General features: G+C 36.8%; 1 protein-coding gene across 5 annotated transcripts; it reads left to right on the top strand.

Annotated features, from left to right (window-relative positions):
* The first annotated feature begins 2,654 nt into the window (after window positions 1-2,654).
* On the top strand, window positions 2,655-22,097 carry LOC113108149 (serine/threonine-protein phosphatase 2A regulatory subunit B'' subunit beta). 5 transcript variants are annotated; one of them, XM_026270998.1, is made up of 14 exons: window positions 2,655-2,787; window positions 3,574-3,969; window positions 15,801-15,986; window positions 16,503-16,606; window positions 17,266-17,368; window positions 18,271-18,345; window positions 18,556-18,642; window positions 18,795-18,951; window positions 19,367-19,415; window positions 19,545-19,634; window positions 19,944-20,119; window positions 20,264-20,382; window positions 20,475-20,581; window positions 21,272-22,097. In XM_026270998.1, the coding sequence occupies exons 2-14, from the start codon at window positions 3,616-3,618 to the stop codon at window positions 21,405-21,407; spliced, it is 1,743 nt and encodes a 580-aa protein (XP_026126783.1). In that variant the 5' UTR covers window positions 2,655-2,787; window positions 3,574-3,615; the 3' UTR covers window positions 21,408-22,097. The 5 variants fall into 5 exon arrangements, with proteins under 5 accessions (XP_026126783.1, XP_026126781.1, XP_026126782.1 ...); XM_026270996.1 differs by having other exon boundaries at window positions 15,798-15,986; window positions 21,272-22,091; XM_026270997.1 differs by lacking the exon at window positions 2,655-2,787 and adding an exon at window positions 3,314-3,384 and having other exon boundaries at window positions 15,798-15,986.

Consider the following 22,097-nt stretch of genomic DNA (forward strand, 5'->3'; position numbering starts at 1 on the left):
ACTTATTTTCCTGTGCATATCGGTGAATATATTTTCTTTTACCTACACAAAAAGCAAGATCAACAGTTTAATGTTTAACTTTAATTCCAATTGGATTGGATGAAAAACAATTATTTAAAGACTAATAGCAGACCCCTCCCCTTTATTTCTGTTGTAAATGTGACTACACAAACTATTGCCTTTTAGTTTGTCCTTTGTAAAGATCATGCATATTCTAAAAATCTGTACGTGAGCTGTGCTGAGCTCAGACTGTAGCCCTGAATAACAGCATTCATGACATTTAAACTGTATTTATACTTCCATTGATTTTTGTGATGCAGAGCTGAGTTAAATTCTCAATCTACACCTTGTCACTCACATCAATGAGATATTACACCACAGTAAATACATCTGAACCACATCTACCGCAGTCTGCCTAAGCATGGATCCACTGAAAACTATGATGGGAGTTGTTGGACTGATTCTTCACGCAGTCAAATCCAATGCCTTCTAATCTTCTCCTGCTTTTTTCTGAATTATTCAAAGAGATCTTGAAGCAACAGAGGCGTCTCGACAGCGAGCAAAGCTCCCTATGAGAGAGCTTCAGATAATGTGAAATGAATGATGAAATTCTGGGAGCTGAAATGAAAGAGTGATGTGATGCCTGTTCAAAGGTGGGGCCTGGGTCCCTAGGCCCCTGGGGGCTCAACCAGCCTCTTTTACCTTTTTTAACCAGGGATGAATATGCTGTAACTTCTTAGGCAAAATTAACCTAAACCTATTTCCACATTCACGTGGCACGTCAAGGAAAGAAACAACTCTTTGTCCAGCATTATGGGGGGAATCGCATGACTTTTCTTCTCATGTTTGAGGAAAAAAACCTAGATTGAAATCTCAAGTCAATTAATAGATGAAACACATTTTTCTAAAATAGGTTACTCATTTTTGTAGGAAGCATTTAGGGGGCAATTTAGTTAATGCATGAAATAATTTATGCCATGATGTAATGTCCATTCCTTTTTATCTTGAAAGAAACTGGCTTATCTGCCTTTAAATACAGTTAATAGCACATCAGCAAACTAATAGCTTTAAACACCGCAATGTTCTTCGATTAATATTGATGACATGCTACTTGACCTTGGTACTTGAGTGTGATTAAATAAAACAATAAAAGGAATATGCGCATAATTGTGTTTACAGTTCAGTACCTTGCTGTAAAACAAATACAAAACTTCTCTGTGAACTCAGAATGGAAATGTATTTTTGGTATAGTTCTCATGGAACATGCTTGTAAATCACAGCACTCAAGTTAGACCTGAAAGGTTTTCCAAAGTTTAAAGCAAAAAATAGATGTTTTGGTCCTGTCTGGTGACTGTAGCCACAGAAAATATGTTTCAGAAATCTACCCAGTCATCTGATATCGATAATGTGTTTTAGGCATAAATTTAGGCATAACTGATATTTTGTATTTGTATTTTATGTATTTTCTATAAAGCAAAAATAAAAAGACAGGTGCAATTAGAACATAACTAAACGACTGTATTTGTCTACAGTCAAAAACATTTTCTTTTTTGAGCAATACAAGTTCCCTCCATACTGTACCGTTAACATCAATATAGCATGAGGAAATCTCCATGGATTTTCAAAGGAATAAGCGTTGTTCCCTTTTTCCATTGTGATCTCAAATAAAGAATCCAAACATCTGAGAGCAATTGAAGTGTCTTGTGAAATCCATTATTCCCACCAAGCATTGATTTATTATGTGAATTACAAATCTAAGTGTTTTTTTGAATAAAGAGGGCGTGCTTTTGTGCTTTTATTAAAAATCAAGAGGTACGGGGTGGAATAGCTTAAGGATTTCAGACTGTGCTGTAGATCATATGGTTTTTTGTGTTTCCTTTAGCACGATGTTATTACAGCAGTCTAGTTTAAACAATTTATACACAGCAATGGTTGCAAGAAAATCATTACATGAACGAAAACATTTCTTTCTGTTAGGTACAATGCCTAATGTGGTATTATTGTTTCAGGGACATTGTAGGGGGCTCCATATTACTATTTTTTCATCAGTCTAATATTGTGATCATTAGAATTAGTACTTTAGTTGTCTAAACCAATTTCCACTGCAGTTCAAGACCTTTCTGTTCAACGTCTCATTTAAATAATATTCTTAAACAGAATATGTCTACATTTTAAATGAAATAAGTAAAGCAAGTGAGAATAAATATAAATATAATACGTCTGGGGTACTACATCAGATGAAAAATAAATAAGAAAATAAAGAAAGACATTTTTAGTTGTGGTTATTTTGTGAGCAAAATCTAAATGCTGTCCAAGAACGTAGATCAAGTCATTGTGTTTGGAATAGAATATTTTGGAAAAGAATATTTTTCCTTCATATAAAAATCTTTCACTTGCTGATGATGGTAATGATGGGAAAACATTGCATTGGAATGCTGAGTAATATTCCTCCAGTAACTTTTTTTTTACCTTACGACAGAAATCTTTCCTTTAAAACGGTGATTCTTTTGGAGTCGAGCAAGATCAGAAAACGCTCGCTTCATTCAGTGACTCTTCATTATTCAACTCAACGTTAACTCGAACAGTCCGAACGCGTTCTTATTGCGAATCGACTCGATTGATTCATTTTAACGAACGGCTTCAAACGAACGAGTCGTTCGCGCATGAACTCTCAACTCTGCTCTCGCGATATAAACTTTCCCGGTTACCTGAGGAAACGAGAGTTTGATTCAAAGTGTACCCATTTGAATGAACGAAAACAGCCAAAACTCATCCTAATAACAGAAGGTAGAGTAATGCCAACCAGTTACCTTTCATTCTATGGACTTTAGCGATTAAAAATACGTTTCTTTGTCTATGTTATGGAATACTGGCGGTGTTTATGTAATTATTTACCCGTAGTCCGTTAGCTGTGGAAGTGTATGCTGCGTGTAACGTAGTCAGCTAGCAACAGCAACAGCAACAAACCATCAAACCATCGTTTCTGTCGAAGTTTAGCTAACGTTATTGGTTTTATTTAAACGCGTTCCTTATAAAATAAGGCGAATTTAAATAAGCAGATATTCTCGCTGTTCTCTAGTTTCGTCCTCCGAGGTGGGATGTTTAGAAACGAGTTAATGTCGCAATACCATAGTTACCGCAGTTAACTTTATGCTGTAAAATGCGAAATCTTTGAAACCTTTCTGCCATCGTGTTAAATTTCTGTTATTTATGACAGAAGAAGCTAATACCAAATTACCACCGTTTTCAGTACTAACAATGAAAGTGACTATAATGTTTTGGTAGGACCTACATTTCTAATATTTAGTAACTTTTGTAAAGAATAAGTTAATTTTAAGAAGCTTGGTTGAGAGTGAAGATAAGCGAGCAGCGGTTTATGTTCTGGTAAGTTAGGCCTGTGTTTAAACATGAAAAATAAATCATTATATTAATTTAAGTAAATTAGTTCATTACCAACATAATGCTGCCTGCAAATATATATAAATAATGATCAGTAATTTGTGAATTGCTTAGTCCGTGTTACAAACATCTAAATTTGAGAATTTTGACTGACCTTTCTGTCTTATACTTTAGGTTATATTTTTGGAAGGATTGGCTGTGTGAAGCAAACTGAGAATGGCATCACCACAAACACTTCAGCCTGTCCTGAAGATGAAGGTCGACGAGCTCTTCCTCTTTTGGTTGAGTGAGCCAAGTACTCAGGCAATGCTAAAAGTCTACCTCGACAAAATCAAGAATGGAGAAGAAATAGAGCTAAGCCATGCTGATTTCAAGGGCACAAGCACTTTGCTATTAGCAGAAAACAACAACAACAACATTGCCTCAAAGATTAATGCGACAGAGAGAATGACTGCGGCCCTTGGTGCCCCATGCAGCCCTCCTTCAGCCACCCTGCCATCTGCGAGTGGCAGCAATAACAGAGCGGGAGTGAATGCGAGGGCCCTGCGACGCTCTGTCAGCACTAAGAAGGTAAAGCGTCTGTGCTTGGCACTCTCTTTACAATGCAGTATGACCCCAGTTCTGTCACCTTGCAGAGTTTTATATCCAGGCCTGATTATCAGAGTTTGATGCTTGCTTTTCACCTATGCTTCTATGTTAAAAAAAATCTGGGAGCACAATCAAAATTGATCAAATAATACATTTTTCCTTTAATAAAGCTATACAAGAAGACTTTTACAAGCAAAATTAAGTATAAAAAGTAAAAGTACTTCTGCCTCAAACTGTATTTAACAATTATGTAAACAACATAATTACTTTAAAGTTGGCCAATAAATAATTACATTATCATGTTTTGTTTGTCACGTATGTACAATATGATATGGATGGAATCAACTTTTTTACTTTGAATGTGCAGCACTTGCATTTATTTAATGAAATCGAAGCCTTTTTACGTTTATTAATCACTTTAGAATGTATTGCGATTCCTGTTTTTTCATCCCCAAATTTAAGACCTTAAAATAAGACGTTTATTATGTAATTTAAAACACTTAAGACTTTTTAGAATCTTAAATTGAATAAGTGAAAATTCTCTGCTTTTTAATGACCTGCAGGTTTTTTTTTTATTCATACACATGATCCTAAATACATTTTCACATTTAGCACAAATCTATTTTGAGTTGCAAATGCATGTGAAACGCTAACGCTGTCAAGTCCTGGTTAGTCTAAAGAAATGTTATGTTAACTGTCATAGAAGGCAATCTCGAATCTAATAATCCCTCATATTACACTAAAACAACCATTTTTTTTTTCTCCACTAGTTCATATCTCATGTGGTAAAAGCTTTTGCCAAATGCGTTCCTTCATGTTAATATAGAAACCGTTCATTTTAAAGTGGTTTTCTAGTACAGTTTGATAGGAAATTAAGGAATGTTAACAGCCATTTTACCACTAAGAGAAAAAAATTTAAACTAATTTTTCCCAGTTTAGCCACAAGAGGATGCTGAATGGCTTTTGCAGCTCCTGGTCAGTGCATGTAGGGCTCCTGCGCTGGTCAGATGAGCTCTGTAAACCCTGCATGTCTTTTGTGTAAAGAAATCCTGTTCATGTGTGGCTAGAGGTTGGTCAATCTCTATGCTGTCAATCCCTGGAATGGTAATGACTCTGTCATCATGCACTGTCCAGCGATGCTGGTGGACTTAACTGCTGAGGTTTCAGAGCCTACAAATTGGATTATGCGGGATATCTGTAATTAAAGCAGTGCCTCCATGATACTTCCTGCTGTCAGTGTCAGATCAACGTGTCATTAAATTCACACATTATATTGGCCCAAATGGAGGAAGATGATATCAAGAAGACTTATTCATAAGTAACATTGATGCAAATTAAAAAAAACTTAAAATTAGGTTTTTATGTGAAACATAAGAAGTCACTGTAATTTGGACATAGCACAACATAGGACATTTCTCAGTCTTTGAAAAGTCTTATTTCAGTCACATGCAAAAATTTGCTCAACTTGAGGAAAGATAATATAGCAAAATGTGAAAGAAAAAAACTTTTTCTTCAAGGATGACAAACAAAGTTGCATTTTAAGGAAAGACATCTGTTTGCAGTGAATGTAAATCTTGAGTAGGGACATTATCTGACCAGTGTGATACTTTATTGTGAAATGCTAAGCAGATGTGTCTAGGCTTTGATTTCTATGTCCAGTTATTCACAAATGCTTTGGTGATCCTACGTGCTGATGGAACAACTGTTGGGTATTTTATGTTTTTTGGCATGATACAATCAATGTGCCCACAACTTGTCACAATGTATTACAGAGATTGTGATCCCATATGTTCTATTTTAAGAGGCTGAAGGAATTCCAGAATACAAATACATTCTTCAAAGTATTAGTTAAAAATTCAATTAACGTCATGCTGATGCTGTCGGAACAACTGTTCCAACTCTGACACAGGACACCGGTAAAGATAGCCTTGGTTCCACTGTGCAGGAATTAACTACTGGGAATTTGGCTTACACTTCATAGGCAGTTTACATATTTGTCCATGGTGTAATACAGTATGCATAAATTCAGTCAGATGCTGTTAATGGTCAGAATAATTGGGTGTCCGTCATCCCTGACTCTTGGTTGCAAGGTGAGATGTCATTAAGGCATGTTGTTTGGAAAAATAAAATATGCTAATTGAAGAAATAACTTATGTATGTTATGTACATTAATGTCTAAGGTGGAGAACTTGCTTCCATGGTGTGACTTTTTTTTTTCTCACATTTTCTCATCACTTTTCTTTGATTTCTAAGTTTTAATATTCAACATTTAATATACATAAAAAGTCAGTTTAGTAAAAGTAAAAACACAAAGTGCTTTCTTTGTGTACCATCCCTACGGTTTAGTATCTTCCCTTAAAAGTATGGGTAATTAAAAGGATCCATTTTGTCAGAAGTGTTAGTTCTAATCAAGTTTTGTGCTTTCTGAAGCACATTTCTGCCTCGTTTTGGTTCTTCCCCCTTTCATTATGTTCAAATGATATGCAGTTACAAGGGGATTTTGACTTCTAGCTTTTATTTGAAAGTTTGGTTTGACTTTTGATAGGAGTTTATAACTCTTACAGCCTCCTATTGGAACAGTTATCACACAGTGTTTATATTTTTCTCCCCTCCAGCACTTGAATTGTAGCATGTTTGTTAGTGCTCCTCACTTTTGCCTTGCTGGTCATCCTCTCTTCAACCACTTGGCTTTACTGACTGGACACAGAGCTTTGTTTGGAAATTGGCACAGTCTGCGCGGACAGCTGCCACCTCTTGTTCAGGCAGATCTTTTTCTCGTTCTGTTAGTACCAGCTTACTCTGACAGTGGAGAGTTGTTTTACGTATAGCACAAACACAGAGACAAATGGAAAGGAAAGTGCTGGAGAAAACTTTGCAATAGATCCAAATGGAAAAACAAAAATATTGACATGTTCACCAGTAGGTTTACTTTGGCCCTTTTGTTGTTTTTTCCTTGTTTATTAATGGACTGATGAGCAAGGACTTCAAAAGCAGTTAGTGAGAAAATTGGGCTTATCAAATGTGTGCAGTATCCTGCTATTGGACAACAACAGGAACTGTTTCTACAGGAATGAGTGGAAGAATGTGGACTTGATGATCTGACATCTAAAAATACTTATTTAAGCCAGGCAGGGCTTTATTTTTGCACCACTTTGTTTGTTAGATGCTCTGGCTCCAAGCCTTTGGTGCATATTCACTCACTTTTATGGTAGATCAGTTGTCACTAAAGTCTGCTTTTATTAATCCAATTAGTTTTCAAAGCAATAATGGGCATAAGGAAGGGATTTTCAGATGCACAACACCCAGCCTCAGAGGTTGAGTTTCTATGGATCAACACAGTTATAAAGAATTGATGTAATTGCAGTCGGTCTCGGAGCGGATGTTTCTTAAAGGACTGAAGATACATTTGTTTCTTGGGGTTGCCTAAACAGAGCATGTTGGGTCTTTTAATAGTCCTCAACTGCTTCAGCCATCATTCTTTGAATTCAGTACTTCTACGCTGTGCTACTAACTAAGACTTGTCATCTATAATAAGCCCTGGAATGGCTGGAAGCTGTAGCCGTGGAAAGTAAAATAAACAAAACATAGGCAGTAATGCATGGTTTTTTTTTTTCTCTCCCAACAATGCTTTGTGTAGTTTTGCTATAAAGAAATTGTCTACCATGGGTATATAGATGATTAAAAGATTCATTAATTTATTCAACCACTTTTTTTTAAAATATTGTTTTGCATTAAACAGCAATTTAGAGCTTATGTATGACAAGTTACGACTTGAGGATGCTGTAACATAAACTGGTGTCTTCCGCTTTGTGTTAAGTGCTGTGTGAGACTGGTGCAAATTCAATAATAGAAATTAAACTACATTTAAGCTCTTTTTTTTTCTGGTGATGTCAGCTGAGTCGCCTTCAGCATGCAGGTTAGTAAATAAAGTTGGTGGCATCATGGAAAATAATCAGGAAAGCCTTGTCCACATTGAAATCAGATGTAAAATTGCTTTACTTATTTTAAATTGAATCGTAATTTACTTTCAAATTCCCAAATCGCTGAAGGGTCTGCACAAGGGCTGCATGATTAATCCAGTGCGATTGTCATGAATGTGATTCTTAGTGAACTATTGCTCTATGTAGTAAATGCTGTTCCATCTGAAAGCATGTGTGTTATTGAAAAGCACCACATTTAATAACATCAATCAAGTTTTTTAAATAAATCCTTCTGTGAGATGATGTGGCTTCTTACACAGAATAAGGCATGCATTGTATTTCATAGTATTCTAAGCAGTGATAAAGGCCATGTCGATTTGCATCCCATTAATGTATACTTTATTATAAGAATAAGGAGAACTCGGATAAACCTTATATTGTCAAAGTTGTGTTTATTAGTCACTTCGAATCAGTGAAAGCAGTTTAATCTTCTGTTTATTAAATGCAGTGATTTCTTCTTCGGGGCATATTTGCAGTTTCAGCGCAAGAGCAATTTCCTACTGATCACAGAACGGTGCAGCAATAAAACTGAAGTGAGATAATCAAACTGAGAAAGATTTCTTTTTAGTTAAAACAGGGCTGCGTTCAGCCCCGACAAAACGTTTTTAAACAGAAACAGTGATGCATTGAACACACTGTTCTGATGATGCAAGAGTTGCAACTATGGCAGCTGAGAAGGCCATTCTTTGTGTTCTTTGTGAAGAATTTTCGGAGCCTGATGAAGTCTGTATAAATATGTTTAATAGTGACTTTATTTGTAGTTAATACGGTTTTAATACCCTGTATTTTCTTTATAATTTTTAGGAAAAGCACTTAATTACTATTGTTTATTTCTATACCAAATGTCATACACTTGTAATGAAGCTAAAAATATAAACAACAACATCATTATGTTGATATGTTTGTCTTAAGTTTTATTGTAAAAACATAGGATGTCTACTAATATACTCAGTTGTTGCGTATACCGAGCTGCAACGAACACATTTGTACATTATTTTCCTTGAAGCCATTGTGCGAGTTCACTTTAATACCGCTTGCTTTATATACATGTTGCTGCTGATTGGACTGCAGTTCTGACACACCCACCAAACAAGAGAAAACACATCTCAAACCACGTTGCGCACCGGTGCACGCCGTTTCCAGGAAACATGACGTTCGACCCGGAAACCGTAGCAAAACGTTGCGCACCGTTTTGAACTTGAACATGCCCCAGATGTTGCCAAAGTTTTCCTTTGGGGACATAATTTGAAGTTGGAAAAAGGTAATAATTACAATATATCACAATTAGACATGTGCCAGTATTCGGTAATGCGATATATCATTCTTATCGTGTGCACTTCTAAATGCCGTGAAGCATTATGTTACGAATTATTCAGAATTTGGAATGCATTTTAAGAATCCTATTCCCATCAGCTGGTCAAAATGCACAACACCGCTGTATGCTGCTTGAAAGACGATGTAAACAAGCACTCATGAGACGTGCTAACTGAAAGCACATACACTCTCTGACAGCAGATGGCGCTAAACTGCAGAAAAAAACCAGCCTTTACTTTTAGAAAATATAATAAGTATGGCTGTCACTTTTTTTAGTTCGAAAATCGATTGTACAATCGATCGGACCAACCAAAAAAAGTTTCGAAAATGAAAATAGGGAATCGATTTTAACCAAATATGTACACTATTAATTTTAAAATAATTAAACAATTAAAAAATATGGATGTAACAAAACTCACAACCAAGCAGAAAAAGAAAATAAAGAATTCCGAAAGTGCAGTATGCGTTGCAAAAGCTAGACCGAAAATACCAGCAATTTTACGCGCCTATAAGACCCAGTGACGTCAAAAACGTCCTCTTATGCTGCGTTCACGCCAAACGCAAATAGAGCGTCTGGCAAGAAAATTTTCAATAAGTCAATGTAAAGGCGCGTTGACGCGGGTATTTAGGTCTCGCGGCGTGGTAGACGCGAATTCGCCTCGTTCGCGCATCTAGTTAGAGGAGATTCTGAGTTATGAAAAGGACCATTGCAAGCTGAGAGCGACCGGCTTTTGTAGTGGAAAATTGGTAGTAATGCCCCGACCTTGCGCAGCTGTACCCGAGTGTCCCTGGGACATCAGTGCGGTCGGAGCGCGTCTTCTCAACAGCACATATAGTGAATAAAAAAACGCTCTGCTCTGGACCCCGAAGCACACGTGCTAAAGCCTGTCAGTGCCGGATTATTGAACTAAATTATCTTTTGCGGTAATACGGTCAAAACACACTAGGTTTACATGTAGACTCAAGTTGGTTATGTCTAATATTAAAGTAAACGTTTAAAAGAAAAACGTATATGTGCCTGTATATTAGAAGCGTGCAGGTCTTAAAGGGACAGTAGGCCTATAAAACATGCAGCCTCCTCTCATTACTGTCAAGAGATAGATCACTCTAAAATTTCATTTGTCATTATTTACTCACTGTCACATTGTCCCAAACCTGTATTAATTTCTTTCTTGTTCTGAACACAAAAGGAAGATATTTTGAATAATGTGGGTAACTACATTGGTCCACATTGAACTTGATATTAGCAAAAAATCCGGTCCCACTTTATATTAGGTGGCCTTAACTACTATGTTCTTACATGAAAAATAAGTACAATGTACTTATTGTGTTCATATTGTATTGTAAAACACTTTTGCTGCTATTGAGGTGGGATGGGGTAAGGTTAGGGAGAGGGTTGGAGGTATGGGTAAGTTTAAGGGTGGGTTAAGGTGTAAAGTATGGGTCAACAGTGTAATTATAAATGTTATTACAGAAATTAAATACAGATGTAATTACATGTAGTTTTTTTTTAAATATAAGTACAATGTAAAAACATGTATGTGCACAATAAGTACATTGTACTAAATTATTAATTAAAATGTAAGTACATAGTAGTTAAGGCCACTTAATATAAAGTGGGTCCAAAAATCCTATAGAAGTCACTGTGGACCAGCAACTGTTTGGTTTTCCACGTTCCTCAAAATAGCATTTATGTTCCGAAGAAAGAAACTCATTCAGGTTTAACCCTTTTCTACAGATAACAAATTACACTTTCAGTTTTGATCGTACAGATAAGGGAACAATACATCAATCGATTCTGTAAAGGGTCTACTTTTATTTGTATACAGACATGACAAAAAAACTTTGTGCATTTATAAAATAAAGATAACAAACAAGGTGTGCTGTCTGTGGTGATCTTCATTTAGAAACGCGTCATTAAAATGAACTGTAACTCAATGAATACTTAACGAAGAGACATGAGATATATCTATAGAAAGCTTGACATGTCTATTTTAAACTAAACAAGTGCTACTGAAACAGATATTCTGTGATAAAGTAATACATATGAATACAACGTGATGTCCAGTCTTTCACGTCTCCCTTCATTATCTCTAATGCGACCATGCCCACGCACTGAACGCGCTATTGAGATTATAATGTGTCACTTGAAGCTCGCAGCTTGTAAATGCCCATACAGAAAACAAAGCAGCGAGACTGTTGTTCAAGTTTTTTTTATTTTACTGTTTGCTTCGCGATGAGGAATAAGACATAATTCAAGAAGATGTGATGAGGATTATCTCAGGATTTGAGTTTTGGATTTCCTTTAATTTATTTTCTTAATTTTATTATTATTACTAGGAAAATATGAAATCATTTCTTTAATTAAATTATACTCTAAATAATAAACTAAAACTGCCAGTAAGTGGTGGTAAATATCTTGATGATTAAGTCGAGTCATTTATTCATTCATTTGATTTGTTCAAATGGTTGATTCATGCAATAGTGAAGTAAATGGTTCTTTATGAATGGTTCAAAGCCAATGCATATGCCAATAGTTCAATGCACCAAATGGTTAACAAAATTTGTTCAAAACATGGTTTAAGAAATTAAATGCCGCTGTGGGTTGCTCAGAGATGAACAGTTCTGCTTTGTCATTATCTTCTGGTTGGCAAAAATTGAGCAAAACAGACATCATTGTGTCTAAAATAACACAATATCAACTTCTTAAAGAACTGTTGTATAAGATGTGTATCACATTTGCACTAGTGTGATATTGCACTTAGCCTACTTCTCGTGTGATATTTCTTAACTTTGTGATGTAAATATGAGACACAATCTCAGCCCCATATCTTGAATTTTTGGGATATTTTCTAGGCTCCATCATGCAGTAAGTTGTTGCCCTGCCTCTTATTAGTCATCAATCGACTGTATGAAGTGGCAGATGATCAACATAGGTCTGGGGTGGAGCAAATGCATCAAATGCGTTAATAATTTTAACACGTTATTTTTCTCAATAATTAATCTAAGTTATCAGCCCTAATCTTAAAATGGTGCTTTTTGAATTTGGCAAAATGGGTACAAAGTAAATTATTGTTTGAGATGTTTTAATTCCCCTATAGCAACTCGAACAGGCCCATGTTTAGTGATCTGAGCTCTGTACTGTTCCTCTAAAATCATGCATATCTCAGTCACCCCATGCATATGATTGGTTAATACTGCATGTTTCAGATGCAAAATGTATTCGGCTCCAATCATATCAAATAAAAAAAACAACTTGAGGGACACTAAATGATGATTTTAATTTTTGGGGGCGGGGGTCTGTTTTTTAATAACTGATTAATCTTCAGATGCTTGTGTAGATTTGAAGAATGCTGATCTATCAGAACATTGCATCCTATTGCAGTTCATCTGTGTTGTTCTTAGCTGCTGTATCTCCTGGATACAGAATCACAGGCTTCCAAGTGAGCAGGTTTGTCTCTTTACATAACCTCTGTGAGAGCAGTGGAATGCACACTGAAAAGGGCAGATCCACACCCCCTCCGATTGTCACCCACCCCACACACACACGCACAAACACCCTCGTCCTATCTCCCCAGTGACTTTTTTTCAGGAAAGGACTGTCTGACCTCTGCCAGCCACTATTGGATGTATGGAGCAACAGGCTGGGCTGTGATTCAGGCTACTACACGGCTGAAGCGAGCAGCTGGTGCTCTGATAAAGACAGACAGAGGAGTGTCCTGTGGTGGGACAGTCACTGAGCGAGATTATCCTGACCCTGGAGTGCGTACTGTCTGCCACACTGGCTCCATTAGCTGACAGCAGCATGAGAATGAAGGAGATCTCTTTACGGCAGGACCCTGACCTAAGGAAGGAGCTAGCACTGCTGGCGCGTGGCTGCGACTTTGTGCTACCCTCTCGCTTTAAGAAGAGGCTCAAAGCCTTCCAGCAAGGACAGGCAGGTTGTCTTATATGTTCTGTGTGAAGCCATCAGACCAATCTTGTTTGCTTAATGCTATTGCTGTCAGTCACAGTGGGGATGTGATGTTAGTGTCCGTTAGCTGTGTGGTTATAGTTGTGCAATCGTAGGTTTTTATTTATTTATTTTTTAAATGAGTGGCTAGGGAGGATTATTGGCGTTTTTAAGAGCATCCAAATGTTTAGGGTTGAGCAGGAGGCTCTGTCTGCCCTGTGCTGGAGTTGATGATGGTCATTCCCTTTTATAGACATGGCTGACACTGACTGGAGAAGGCAAGATTAAACGCATTCATCTCTCACAGTGGGTTAGACTGAGTAGAATCCCCTGCATACCACTTCAGAGAAAGACTTTCCAAGTGCGTTAGGCTTCCAAACGTCCATGCAGGGTCTTAAAAATTAGTGTATTTGAAAGCAAGTTTTTATCTGCTTTTTGTGCTGTTATTGATGAGTAGCAGTGGACTACTGCTAGACATATGTTATGGATGTCTCTAGAATGAGATGAGGTAGTAAAATAGCTAACCTATCACAAGAGACTGAAGCAATAAGTAAATTATCAAAATTACCACTTTTTTTTTTTTGGGGGGGGGAGGGGAATGTAAACCATTTCTGAAGCTGTTGTTTACTGAGAGGGGATACGGCTGTCCATGTAGTTTTTTTATTGCTGCATAAAATATGGATGCACAGTTAATGACCATTTAATTTTCAGTATGGCCTTATGTGATTCATTAAACTACAAAAAGCAGTATTCTTTTTATAAACTTAATGATTCTTAATTACACTTTTCAATAACGTCATTGTGTAGTTGATAGTAATTTATTTAAATGGTCTTGTAATGTTGGAATGATTTTTGTTTTAATTTGACCAAATTGCTATTTGCTATTTTTGCTTTCTTTAAAATGTTATGAAAAAATCTTGGAGCTGGTTTGTTTTGTTCCTGACTTTGTTCATGATATTTACTGAAGAAGTTTTTTTTTTTAATCCCATTTGGAGAAAATAGTTGTGAAATATGTTGGGAACCAAGGCTGCTCAATAATTGGCCATTCACTGTTGCTTTCTATAATATTAAATGTTTATGCATTTCATGTAATGTTTTGCCATGCTGAGTTAATTAAATAAATTTAGTGTAATGTGAAGACTACATTAGAGTTTTGTTAATAATGGATTTGGAATAAATTACATATTAAAACTGGGATCACAAATGGGATTTTTCTTTTTTTTTATGCCTGAATAAGGCATGACAGTGAAGGTTATGAATATCTGCTTCCATATCACAGTAACCAAATATTTGTCACCTAAAAATGTACATCTCTCAGGATAAAACGGCAGCACAGAAGGTCAGGTTGGCTGGAGCCTACATGTCCATGTGTCTACTAAAGAAAAGTCAAATGGATCTTGTTCAGTGTAATGTTGCCTATTCTAGAGAGTGTGCTTTGGAGTTTTTTTTCCCTGTGTGGAAGTTCTAGGGGGTCAAGATCTTCACAGCTGCAGCCTGACACTCAAATAGTTGAGGTTTTAAGTTACTGTGGGAAGCTGAGCCTTTGTAAAATCAGTAATAAGAGGAATTTAACCACAAGTGTTCACAAAACATTTGGGCATGAAGGACTTTTTGTCATTTGATAATGCCATTCTACTGCTGTTTGTGCACACTTGTCACGTTTTCTCAAAATCCACAACAATATTTTTAAATGTTGCTCTTCATAGAGCTTTCATCCACCCAACTCTGGGTCATAAAACCTGTTCTGCAAATAAATAAAAAAATTCTTGAACATTTCAGGCAATGCTTTGTCAACATCAACGTTTGCCTCCGATTGTTGTTCTTTTCATAAACTCTTTAGAAATGCTTTAAATTTATATTTTTTTAATCAGTGTTACTAAATACCTGATTGTCAAATGTATAACCAGTCCAATAGTTTATTTCTGATGTTGTTTACCATACCAAGTTGATCCGTTTCCAACAGTAATGTTTGCAAGTCTGAACCTGCAGTCCATCACAAGTTGTTATCTGTTTTGTAACTGTTTAAAACTGTTCTTTTCATAACATGAGAGCAAATAGATTTGACATGGACAAAAGCTTAGCACTGGTTATCACACTAGAGAGATTCCTGTTTAACTTCATCCAGACTCAGCCAAAAGTCATAGTTGTTTATGTACTAGACTCTTTTTCTGTCAAGAGGTTTATAATTGTTTTTGTTTTTAAGGAAGTGTAACAAAGCTTAAGGAAAACCAGTTTAAAATGTTAAACGAAAAGGGCTTACCCTTATTTTGTATTTAGTTGTCATGAATGAGTCACAGCTCATGTTTCAAACCATTATCCACGTTACATTTTCTTATCCTTCATGTCATCACATGGAACAAAAATCCTAAAAATATTGCAAGCTTTCTCCTTAAAGTCATCCTCAAGGGTGTCAGAGTTGTTTTAAACTGTGTTTTACGCACTCTGAGGCGACTTCATTAAGCCATCACTGTGAAATGCTGATTGAGGTGAAATTTTCAGAGCAACCGTACATCTCTCCCACGATGAGTCTTGTGGCTAATGGTTATTATTTCTGTCTTTTCCAGCAGGCGCAGGCTAAGAAAGAGGAGCCCGTTACACCAGCTTTAAGTGAAAGCATTCCAAAGTTCTACTTCCCTCGAGGACAGCCCCAGGCCAATATCAACATAGACAATCTTATTTCCAAGATAGAAAAAATATTTTCTCAATTTCCTGATGAAAGAGTCACTTTAAAAGACATGGGTCTAGTCGCCAAGGTAAGTGTGGTTTGTAACGTGCCACCTTTATCCATTTGGCAAATTGTTCATTTTGTGTAACTAACGTATAACTGTTTACAAGTTTGAAGGTTTTACTTTTCCTGTAGCCAGTGGAAAAATATCACCACTGTTTACATGTTAAATTACTTATCCTGAATAGAACCTGTCTAGGTAAACGATGGGATTTAGAAATTTAAACAAAATGATGTATAAACATAATCATTGCTAATTAGCCCCATTTATAGTTTCTACAGCACATGTGAAAGATGTAGTCATAATGTCCAAGCACTTAACAGAAACCTCTGATTGAGCTCAATTGCCCGTTTAAGAGAGAAGGGTTATACTGTTGCTTTTTATTTTTGAATTGAACTGTAACATTCAGATTTCAAAACTTTGTGGTCTGTTTGGCACTTACTTGTTTAGATAGAAATATAATTCGTTACGTCTTGATCTATTTTGTCATCCTGACGTTGCAGTAACAATCTATTTCTGTGTGACACTTTTGTCTCCCTTCAGGCCTGCGAGTGCCCACTCTATTGGAAAGCTCCATTGTTCCATGCTGCCGGAGGAGACAGGAGGGGATATGTGTCCGTTCACAAGTTTGTGGCAATGTGGCGAAAGTAAGACAATAGTTCTCTTCACAGTGCCCCCTCATATTATTATCGATAAGAGGTCAATGGCTGCACATGGTGCTTTTTAACAAGTGTGTGAATGTCCTTAGAGCTGAAGTGCAGTGAGCTCTGTGTACAATTTTTGGATATTCTTATTTTCTACAATGATACTGTGTCCCTGCATTGCTTTGATTTTTGTCAAAAAAATCAATGCATTGTCAAAACATTTTTGTGTGTGGCTGTTTTGTATATACTCATTCAAGTTTTTAACTGAGGGAGTGTGAAAATTCTGCAGAGAGCCCATGATATACACTAGAATGTCCTTGAAATATAATTTAATAAAAAAATAAAAAACATACCTATAAAACATACCTTCTATATCATTAATGTACCACGTCTAGAAATACATTTTCATAAATATAATGAGAGTAATTTCTGGCTGAGCATCTGGGTGTGCTGTCTATGAATCTGTAAAGGTTGAAAACTCTTGTTTTAAATCATTATTCTTCCATCTATGCATGTCAGAACTGGCTGAGTGTGAATTCTGGAGCTTCATTTGTAGATTGCAATAATCCGAAGACATATATTTGAAGTGAAGGGTTTTGGAGACCATATTGCTCTTTGAAAGGGTGAGAGGGAGCCTGAAACCATCTGTTCCCTCCCCACAGAGTGCTTCAGACCTGTCATGATGACGCATCCAAATTTCTTCACCTTCTGGCCAAGCCTGGCTGCAATTATTTGGAACAAGAGGACTTTATTCCATTCCTGCAGGTACAGAGTTCTGGAATAGAGACCCACCACTGAGAACACAGACACCCACAGATCAAAATGCACCGAGCATTGATGATTTCAACAATATTATTTCCTCTCATCCCTTTTTTTTTTTATGTGCTTTAAAAATTCTAAACGTGAAGCTTAACGTTGTGAAATAATTGTGTGCAGAAGTGTATTCTTTGAGTTCAGTGATGGACATGTCATTTATATTCACTGGCAGGATTGGCCGTGCACACTGGAGGAGATTCATTCTGGCGTCCGCACTTTAATTTGTATTGTGTAGCTTTAGCAATTGCTTTGACCGTTTTGATGAATGAAAAAAGTATTGTTATGGAGTAGATTGGCCTGTTCCCGTCTGCTCCTTTACAGCAGTGATTTATGTGTTTTTCTATTGTTTAATTTCACATTGGGAAGGTTAAAAGAGTGCTACACCTCCCCCAAAATAAGATATCGTAATTTATCGCCTTTAACGCATATTTACCAGTATTTGACAATGAAATATGCATGAGTAAAATCTTTGTTTCCCTGCTGTAGAATGCACTAGATGGAAAAGCCAGCAGGCCATATGTATGCAGAGAGTGAGACCGGCTGAAACTGATGCACAAGCTGAAAACTGGACTTGGCCTTAAAATCACCCCTTTTGTTCTTTAGAAGTTTAATACCTTTAACATTTCCACACATCTTGTACCAACGCATTAGCCTGTGCAAGTGGACAGACTAAAATGATTCGCCTTTTCTCTGTAATCTAATCCAGAGCCTCTTTGCACACAAATGGTTAACACTGCTGGGTTTTTTTCTTCTCTTGTAAGCCATGTCAATTATTATATGCTGACTTTGATGTTATATTGGTGTGTGAATCATTTTTATACCTTTTTTTTTTTTTTTTTTTTTTTTTTAAGGATGTGGTGGATTCACATACAGGTCTGGCATTTCTAAAGGAGGCTTCAGACTTTCACTCACGCTACATTACCACTGTAAGGAATACTTCCAATTGTGTATTTTTCTAGTAATTCAAATGCTTTTTGTATATTAAGCATGGATTTGCACCATTAACTAAAACCTCAAATAACCTGAACAGACTGTGTATACTGTGCACCATAAGTCTGGACAGTTCAAATCAGCAAAGTCTTATTGAATTGCTTCAATCAACCTGATGTTCAACAAGGTGCTTTTTCTGCCAACAGGTAGTCCAAAGGATATTTTATAATGTAAACCGCTCATGGACTGGAAAAATAACATGTTCAGAACTCAGGAGAAGTAGTTTTCTACAGGTAAACTAAACAAAAAGGTTATTATTGTTTTTAAGTAATATGATTTTGTTTTGGAATTTCTACTGCTGATTTTTCTAAAATCAGGCTGGCCAATCTACAATTTAGGTGACTACACTTTTCCGTTGTGTAATGGTGAAAATGTTTCCCAACAGAATGTGGCACTTCTTGAAGAAGAGGAAGAGATTAACCAGTTGACAGAGTTCTTCTCTTATGAACATTTCTATGTGATCTACTGTAAGTTCTGGGAGCTGGACACGGATCATGACTTGTATATAGACCAGAGAGACCTGATGCGACATAATGATCAAGGTACCCATCCACCCGCTGCGCCCTTAAGACCATCACACTCTTCTGACATGCTGTCTATTGATTGGCTGCTTATTGTTCGAGGTGACGTTAAATATCCCCTCCAGCAGCACTTGACTGCATATGTTTCTGTTTGCTACAGAATGAGTTTAGTAAATTGAATGAAGTGCGGTGAAGTTTTAACATCAGTTTCCTCTAGAATGACGGCATGTCTGGCACTCTAGTCATTTTATCTCCTTTCAGGCAGGGTCAAAAATCATTGTCTTTAAAATGATAAAATAAGGATATTAAATCACTATGTCTTGTGCTTGCAATTTACAATATTTACAACCTTTGACTGCAAATTATTCCCAAGTTTAAAAATGTTCTATGAATAAAGGAGAAGACCGTGATGTGATCTTTCTGTTCACTTTGACAGCCATATCCCACCGAATGACTGAGAGATTATTCTCAGGAGCTGTAACCAGGTACCAACTCTCATTTTTCAGACATTCTTTTGTTTCTCTCCAATTTTTGAAAGCTTGCATGTCGTGTGTCGCATTATTGTAGATTTTATGAGTGTTTTTATGAGTAGTTATTTATACTCTGATGCCCAGGGACAGAAAAGTTCACAAAGAGGGCAGACTGAGCTACGCCGACTTCGTGTGGTTCCTCATATCTGAGGAAGACAAAAAGACTGAGACCAGGTAACTGAAATCACCTTCCTTCATCTGTTTATTTTGTTATTATTATTATTTTTTATATTATTATTATTTATTTTATTTTTTTATTAATTATAGGACTGCAACTATCAACTTTCTTGATAATGAATCAAAATCTTTATTTGATTGATCTGATAAAACAATTTCCCCAAAAAAGTGCACATTAACATGAAAAAGCTGAAGGCTATAAAAAGTTAAACCAACTTTGAATGAATATCTTGTTTCATGTTTTAACAGTGTTTACATAATCGTTTTATTTACATAACCTGATATATATTCTTGTTGATTGTGTAGCATCGAGTACTGGTTTCGCTGTATGGATCTGGATGGGGATGGAGTTCTGTCCATGTATGAGCTGGAGTACTTCTACCAGGAGCAGTCTCAGAAGCTTGAGGCCTTGGCCATTGAACCACTGCCTTTCGAGGACTGCCTGTGCCAAATGTTAGATATGGTTAAGCCAGAAATCCCAGGTATTGTTTGAAATGAATAACTTGGATTGAATTTCCTAGACTTAGCATGCTCGTCTCCTATCATTCTGAAGTAGTCACACACCCTAGCTAAAGTGAGCAAAACTGTAAAGACTTGCAATGTGTTTGCTTTATTTTTTTTGTTAGGAAAAATCTCTCTCAGGGACTTGAAGAGATGTAAACTTTCCCATATTTTCTTTGACACCTTCTTCAACGTTGAGAAGTACCTAGACCACGAACAGAGGGACCCCTTACTGGCTGCAAGGGTAAAGAATAACATGATTTATATCATTTTATGCTTATTTTGGTCACTTTGATGATTTGATGCTAGTGCTGTTCTGCATTTGTCATTTTATAGGATGCTGAGACGGTGGGACAGGAGATTTCTGACTGGGAGAGATATGCTGCAGAGGAGTATGATAACTTGGTAGCTGAGGAAACTGCGAACGAGCCGTACAACGATTGGTAAGACTGTACTTCCCACAGACCACAGTATTATCACTCTGCAGCATCATAGATGAACTAACAACACTGAACTTCAGCTGCAAGCCGCCTCTCTAAAACATAACAGGACTTAACCTCATGCAGCAGTTTTAATAACATCAAACATGATTTGCTCCAGTGTCACTGCACTAAATCAGTGATCAGAGGGCTGGTGAGGTATTATGTGATGCGTTTAGGATCAGCACAGACTTCTAATGGCAGGAGTTGAAACGGGTAAGACACTGTAGATGCAGGATTGAGGTTCCTTCTGTTCTCCCCCACTTCTGTGCCTCGTGGCTTCACCTGGTCACTGTGTAGATCCATCACGTAACGGATTAAAGTATGTTTTACAGTTTCTGCAAACTGTGTCTTTTCAATGGCACACGTTTACATGTCAGTTCCCGAACTCTTTTGCCCGCCAGTTGGTACTAGAAGTTTTTTTTTCTACGTGTAGGAAACGCGTCTCTCCAATTTTGATTACATTTTTAAGTGTCTAATCAAAGTACAGGACTGTGTATGTTATAAATTCCATTTATAAAGGTATGAACTGCTTTATTATGAATGATATTATTGGATTAGACTGTCTCAAAACATTCAGACTGAAAGGGCTGGGCGAAGTACACCTTGGTCATTTTAATTCAATGTACAATTTTTTTTTTGCTTTCTTTTCAGCTATGACAATGTTCTACACCCAATTGATCACATTACATGTGCTTTTGACCTGGGGAATGAGAAGAGACCTCTCTTTGAGATCCCCAACCCTCACTGTGACCTGGATGAATACGAATACGTGGATGATTTTGAATGACAGCCACCACACACAACACAAGTAAGGCCACCATCTGCTAGCGTGTAGAACAGGACCAATCCTGCTCTCCTGGGTCAGCTAACCAAGGCTTGAGAGTGTACAGCCGCTGGATACCAGACAGTAAGCCAGCAGTCTGACAAGGATCTGTTTAGCAAGACAGATTGTGCTGGTCCAGTCTATCGGTCAGTCTGACATCAATGCACAACCAGCTTTCTGAAACATATGTAGCTGCACTGTAGGATTTTAGCAACTACACTACTCTGGAACCAAACCGGTACACTTGAGATATTGAATATGCACTAAGTTGATAAATATTTAAATATTTTTTATGCACAGAATTGGCCAATAAGACATTCCAGAGATTCACCAAAGTGATTTCAGCTTGATTTCATGTATGGCTTATTTCTCGTGGAGCTCTGTCAACTTGCCTTATGTGTTTGAGGGTCACATTGATATGAAATTATGCAGTTATTAGACTCTGACATTTTACTGTCTGTGTGAGAAGTGTTTCTAAATTATGTATTTATATGTATTTGTAAATATTTGTTTGCCTCGTTTGTTCTAAACCTTTAGGCTTTAGTCCAGCTAAATGTTTTCAACAAATCATGCTTGTATTATTTCTATAGAAGTGCTTCTTAACAATGTGCTTTTATTATTGTAAAGAGTTCAATAAAGTATTAAGACAAAAGT

Source organism: Carassius auratus, chromosome 9 (assembly GCF_003368295.1).
Source record: "Carassius auratus strain Wakin chromosome 9, ASM336829v1, whole genome shotgun sequence".
Lineage (NCBI taxonomy): Eukaryota > Metazoa > Chordata > Actinopteri > Cypriniformes > Cyprinidae > Carassius > Carassius auratus.